At 35.5% G+C, this 6,661-nt stretch overlaps 1 protein-coding gene across 2 annotated transcripts in view; it reads right to left on the bottom strand.

Annotated features, from left to right (window-relative positions):
* Positions 1-5,526: 5,526 nt before the first annotated feature.
* GUCY2C (guanylate cyclase 2C) overlaps positions 5,527-6,661 on the bottom strand; it is a 103,558-nt gene continuing 102,423 nt past the window's right edge. For both annotated transcript variants that reach the window (XM_027856420.1, XM_027856421.1), the window contains one exon: positions 5,527-6,140. In XM_027856420.1, the coding sequence (XP_027712221.1) occupies positions 5,966-6,140 (175 nt within the window). In that variant the 3' untranslated portion in view covers positions 5,527-5,965. The remainder of the gene's footprint in view (positions 6,141-6,661) is intronic.

The raw sequence follows: 6,661 nt of genomic DNA, 5'->3' as shown, positions 1-6,661 counted from the left end.
CTGTAAGTATCATATATGCAAAAAGTGAAGTTTTGTTTCCTCCTTTGCCTTTGTTTATTCCTTCAATTTCTTTTTTTAATCTTATTGTTATAGTTAGCATTTCTAGTAAAATATTGAAAGTAATTATGGTAATGTATAGCTTTGCTTTATCCCTGATCTTATTGGAAAGGCTTCTAGCTTATCCCCATTACAGATAATACTTGCTCTTGGTTTTACATAGATGCTATTTATCATTTTAAGAGAAGCTCCATCTATTCCTATGCTTTCTGGTTTGTTTGTTTTTTTAAAAGAATGAGTGTTTCATTTTGTTAAGTGCTTTTTCTACACCTATTGAAATAGTCATATGATTTTTGTTGTTTTTGTTATTGAAATTGTCCATTATTGTTATAGTTTTCCTAATGTTGAACCAGCCCTGCATTCCTGGTATAAATCATCATATTGTATGAACTTTCTGATATATTGCTGTAATCTCTTTGCTAGTATTTTATTTAATTTTTTCATTATTCATCAATATTCATTCGGGAAATTGGTCAATAGTTTTTAGGTTTTGACTCTCTTTGGTTTAGGTATCAAAATCATATTTGTGTAATAGAAAGAATTTGATGGGACACCTTTACCTATTTATTCAGAAAGTTTATGTAGTATTGAAATTAATTGTTCTTCTATGCCCAAAGGGCTATAAAAATATGCATACCCTTTGACCCAGCAATAGCACTTCCAGGGCTGTATCTCAAAGAGATCATAAAAATGGGAAAAGGACCCACATGTACAAAAATATTTATAGCAGCTCTTTTTGTGCTGGCAAAGAATTGGAAATTGAGAGGATGCCCATCAATCGAGGAATGGCTAAACAAGTTGTGGTATATGAATATAATGGAATACTATTGTACTATAAGAAATGATGAGCAAGCAGACTTCAGAAAAACCTGGAAAGATTTGTGTGGACTGATGGCTGAGTGAAGTGAGCAGAACCAAGAGAACATTGTACACAGTAAGAGCAACATTGTGCAATGACTAACTTTGATACACTTAGCCCTTCTCAGCAATGCAAGGGTCTTAGACATCTCCAAAAGTCTCAAGATGGAAAATGCCATACACATCCAAAGAATGAACTATGGAGTTTGAATGCAGATCAAAACATACTATTTGCTCTTTTTTTTTTCTTCTGTTTTGTTTTGTTTCCTCTTTCTTGTAGTTCCTTCTATTGGTTTCAATTCTTCCTTACAACATGACAAATGTGAAAATTAAAAAAAAGAAATTGGTTGTTCTTAATTGTTCTTTAAATGTTTGGTAGAATTCACTTGTAAATCCATCTGGTCCTGAGGTTTTTGTTGTTGTTGTTGTTGGGGAGTTTATCTATAGTTTGTTCAATTTTTCTTAAAGGTAGAGTTATTTAAACATCTTATTTCCTATTTAATTAATCTGGATAATTTACATTTTTTGTAAATATTCATCCATTTCATTTAGATTGTCAGTTTTATTGGCATGTAGTTAGGTGAAATAGCTCATAATAATTGCTTTTATTTCTTCTTCATTACTTATGAATTCACATTTTTCATTTTTTAGAAGAGTAATTTGGTTTTCTTCTTTCTTTTAAAAATCAGATTAGCCAATGGTTTATCTGTTTTGGGGTTTTTTTTCCCAACAAAGCTCCTAGTTTTATTTATTAGTCTATTTTTTTTTACTTTCAATTTTATTGATTTCTCTTTGGATTTTCAAGATTTCTATTTTAGTGTCTAATTGGAGTTTTTTTTTAAATGTTGGTTTTCTAGTTTTTTTTTTTAGTTGCTTGCCCAATTTGTTGATCTGCCTTTTCTCTCTTTTATTGATGTAAGTGTTTAGAGATATAAATTTTTCCCTTAAGTACTGCTTTGACTACATCCCACAAATTTTGGCATGTTGTTTCATTGTTGCCATTATCTTTGATGAAATTGTTGTTTCTATGATTTGTTCTTTGACCTATCTTTAGAATTAAGTTACTTAGTTTCCATTTAATTTTTAATCTATTCAAATCTATTTAATCTAATTCAAAAGCCTAAATATAATTTTAATGCATTATGGACAGAAAGGTGTGTTTAATATTTCTGCATTTGTTTGTGATGTTTTTATGCCCTAATACATGATTGATTTTTGTGAAGCTATCATATACAGTTGAGAAAAGTATATATTCCTTTCTATTCCCATTCAATATTCTCCAGAGGTCTAGCATAGCTAACTTTTCTAAAATTCAATTCATCTCTTTAATTTGTTTTCTCCAAGATCAAATACAAAATGCTTTGTTTGGCATTAAAAGCACTTCATAACTTAGACCCTTCCTACATTTCCAGTCTTCTTATACCTGACTCTAGTACATATTCTTCAGTCCAGTGACACTAACCTTCTGGCTGTTTCAAGAACAAGACACTCCATCTCTCAGCTCTGGAAATTTTTTCCTCATTCTTAGAACACTGTCCCTCCTGTGCTCTGACTACTAACCTCCTTGGCTTCCTTTAAAGGTCTAGCTAAAATCTTGCCTTTTACTGGAAGCTTTCCCCAATCCTTCTTAATTCTAGTGCTTTAATTATTTCCTATTTATTTTGTATATAGCTTATTGCTGTTGTTGTTCATTAGTTTTTCAATCATGTCTGACTTTTTGTGGCACCATTTAATGTTTTCTTGGTAAAGATACTGGAGTAGTTTGCCTTTTCCTTCTCCAGCTCATTTTACAGATAAGGAAACTGAAGCAAAAAGGATTAAGTCAGAGTCACAGCTCGTAAGTATCTGAGGCCAGATTTTAATTCAAGAAGATGAGTCTTTTTGATTCCAGGCCTACCACTCTATCCACTGTGCCACCTAGCTGCCCTCTTGTGTTGTATATACTTGTATTTTGTCTCCCTTGTTAGATTATAAGCTCCTTGAAGGCAGAGACTGTCTTTTGCCTTCTTTTGTATCCCCAATAGTTAGCATAATGCCTGACACATAATGGATATTTTAATAAATGTTTATTTATTGATTGATTTCTTGTTCATTTTATTATTAGATTTATCTGGGTCTGAAAGGGGATAAATTGAGGTCTTCCACTATTATAGTTTTACTATCTATTTCTTTTGTAACTCATTTAACCTTTTCTTTCAGAATTTAGATGCTATGCCATTTGATGTACATAAAGTAAAACAGTGACTGCAGGTCTTGAATACTTCTGAGCATTGCTGCACATTCATAGTATTGAGATGATAATAACTTTCTTTCCATGAAGCCATCCTGGGATTTAATTTCTAAATCTGTCACTTGTTGCCCAAGGAATACCCTTCTCTCGCAAATGGCTCCAACTCTGGGTTTAAATGGACTGTGTTTATTCCTGGAGAAGTCTGATTCCAAAGAGAGGGAATCAGGAAACTGAGGCAAACAGAGTTTGCCTCAAACTTGCCCCTTAGTTGACTGGAGTTACACAACTAATGAGTATTGGAGGCCATATCGGAACTCAGGTTCCAATGGCAGACCCAGTGCTCTATCCAATGTGCCACCTAGTTGCCTCATTTACACAATCTATATTTCCAGCCTCACTGGACACTACTTTTCCTCTCACACTCTTCCATCCAGCCAATTTGGTCTTCTCCATTCCTTACATACTACATTTCATCTCCTACATCCATGCCTTTGGATATGACTGTTTCCCATGCATAGAATTCTCTACCTCCTCACCTCCACCTCATAGAATCCCTCTCTTCCTTGGAGATGCAGGTCACATGCCACCTTCTAAATGAAGACTTTCCTCATCTCCCCAACTGCTAGTGCCCTCCCTATCTACCTTGAATTTAATTACTTTGGATTCATTTTATTTATCCTCTTTATATTTATTCTGTATATATCATATATGTACTAGCTGTCTTTCCCCATTAGACTGTATATTCCTTGAGAGTAGAGATTGTTTCACTCTTTGTCTTTGTCCCCAGTGCCTAGGAGAGTGCCTGAAAGGTACTTTATAAATACTAGTTAATTCATTGATAAATAGATGGCCTCCAACGTCTCTTCTACCTCCAGATCTGTGATCCTCTGATCTGTAAAATGAAGCAGCTAGGTGGCTCAGTGGATAGAAAGATGGGCTATTTTTATCCCCATTTTAAAGATGAGGAAATTAAGGTTCAGAGAAGCTAATTCACTTGACCATGGTCACACAGCTAATCGGTTTAGAGGTAAGGTTAAAATTCAGATCTTCCTTGACCAAAAGTGATTCCACTGCAGATACCAAGCCTCAATATATGCCAAAATAAAAAATAAAAACTTGACAGCATGGTAGTTAGAAAGCAAATGTTTAGTCATCATTGTGATAAATGAGGCTTTTCCACCCCAGCTCTAATTATGTGTTTAGTACTTCCTTGATATTGTAGACATATTTTATGTGTCCAATATAGCCAGCTTCCTTGCTGTTGTAGACATGCTTTATGTGTCCAATATAGGCAATATGTAAATGCGTACTTCTGGGATGCTAATTTTACAATCAACTAGATTTTGTTCGACAAAGTCAGACTGCAATAGAGTTAGCAATGTGGTGCAGTGAATAGCACTGGTCTAGAGTCAGGAAGATTTGGGTTCAAATCCAGCCTCTGACAATTAATTACTAGCTCTGTGTGACCATGGGCAAGTCACTTAAACTTTGCTGTCTACCTCAGTTTCCTCAATTGTAAAATGAGGATAATAATGGCAACTCCCTTCCAGGTTTGTTTTGTAAAGATAAAATAAGACAAAATTTGCAAATTGCTTAGCACTGTTCCTGGCACACAGTAGGAACTTAATAAATGCTTGTTTCCTTTCTTCCCTCCTAATAGGGCTGATGAGCTGGTTTGGGACTATAAGAGCTGGAGACCAGCAAATTGAAAGGATAATGGCCTGGGGACAGGAGAGGAACCATAGGATTATGAGGGTAAATGTAAAAAAGCCAGGGTTCTCCTCTCTCCATGCAACATAGGTTAGGCTAGTTTTCCCCTAAAAGATGACAAGGCTTTCCTGGGAACTTAATAGCCCAGGTTCCTTTGGCTTGGCTTTACAGTCACGTTAAGGGCATAAAAAGGCCCATCTTTATGGGATCTAAGATCTTCAGACTTGGTGGATATACCAAGACCACAAGCCCCCACACCTTGCCCTGCTGACTAGTTATGTTTCCATATGGAGATGAGAGAAGGGACAATTAAGTGTTGGAGCATTCTCATTGATTATCCTTTCTATGTTAGAGAGAAGTACACCTCATTTTGTTAGTTGTTCAACGACCTGCTTCATTTCATCCTAACATCGAACTTGAACCAATGGGCTGTTAGACTGAGGAAACTGCCCTTGACAGGGAACCCACAAATCATCTACTCAAATGCCCTTACTTTATAAATGAGAAGATCAAGGCCCAGAGACCTAGAATGACTTACTTGAAGGTCACACACTTCAACATCAGTTTTGACCTTCCTAGGATAATTGAATTGCTTGTTTTAGGAAAGTGGATCAAATATATGGAAGCCCATACATAGAACCAAACAAGTTCTTTATTTCATTCCTATCAAATAGAATAAAACATTTCCTCCAAAAATTACAAGTCAAAGATAATCTTACAGAGATAACTTATTTAAAATATAATCATGACAATTAAAAAACAAAAAACCAAAATGGAAATAGCAAGAAAAAGAGCCATCTGAAAAAGAAACAAAAACCCCACAAGAGTGGAATATCCTTGAGTTCCAGTATACAATTATCTTTCCTTCCTATCAGGTATAAAGTTCAGTGAGAAATTGTTCAGGTCACATAGCAACATATAGTTATGTCAACTAAGGAAATGAATCTCACTCATAGAAGACACCAAAGGAGATGACCAAAAAGATATAGAAAGCTTCTCTGTCTTTTCTATTTCTTTAGAGTCTTCTTGACAAGACAAACTTCCAAGATAAACAAGATTTCCTGCGTATGTAGATTCTGATTTGAAGGAGGTCTTAGCACCTGCTTAGATTTAAAAATAGGTGTCACTATCATTCGTGGTGTTTAGCTGCAAGTACTCCAAGGTGCCTTTTTTATAGCTGGCCACACGCCTTAGTTTCCGGTCTGGTAAACCTTGGGTCTGCCTCTTCTGCAAAGATTCAATGATCATGTTGGAAAATTCTGCCTGTAAATGCTGCTGATTCTCCCTGGAAAGAAGGAAAACATTGAAACATTAAAGGAGAACACCATCCACCCAGCTCTTTCCATCATATGTAGTTTTTGTTATTGTTGAGTTGTTTCAGTGGTGTCTGACTCTTTGTGACCCCCCACTTGGGGTTTTCTTGGCAAAGATACTAGAGTGGTTTACCATTTCCTTCTCCAGCTCATTTTACAGATGAGGAAACTAAGGCAATCTTCATATAGATAATTACTCTGCTCCAGGGTTGTCGTAGGTAGTTCTGCCTTGTAAAATAAGTTTTACAACCAATGATGGTGCCCACTCTTGAGTGTAAAATATAGATTACTTTATGTTTGTATAGGGCTTTACTGTTCAGGGCTCCCCCAGACGTTGTTTCCTTTGAATAGAATCAACTCCAGTAGAAATAGGTTTGGTTTGTAAAAACAAAGCAAAGCAAAAACCCAATTCATCCTGCCAAGAATAAAAACCAAGTTGAACTGTTTTTGTATATGTTGATGCTGGAAGGGCTAAAACCATAACCTTTCCTGG

This window comes from Vombatus ursinus, unplaced genomic scaffold (assembly GCF_900497805.2).
Source record: "Vombatus ursinus unplaced genomic scaffold, bare-nosed wombat genome assembly UNPS02011431.1, whole genome shotgun sequence".
NCBI classification, from domain to species: domain Eukaryota; kingdom Metazoa; phylum Chordata; class Mammalia; order Diprotodontia; family Vombatidae; genus Vombatus; species Vombatus ursinus.
This window is presented reverse-complemented; position numbering and strand designations above follow the sequence as displayed.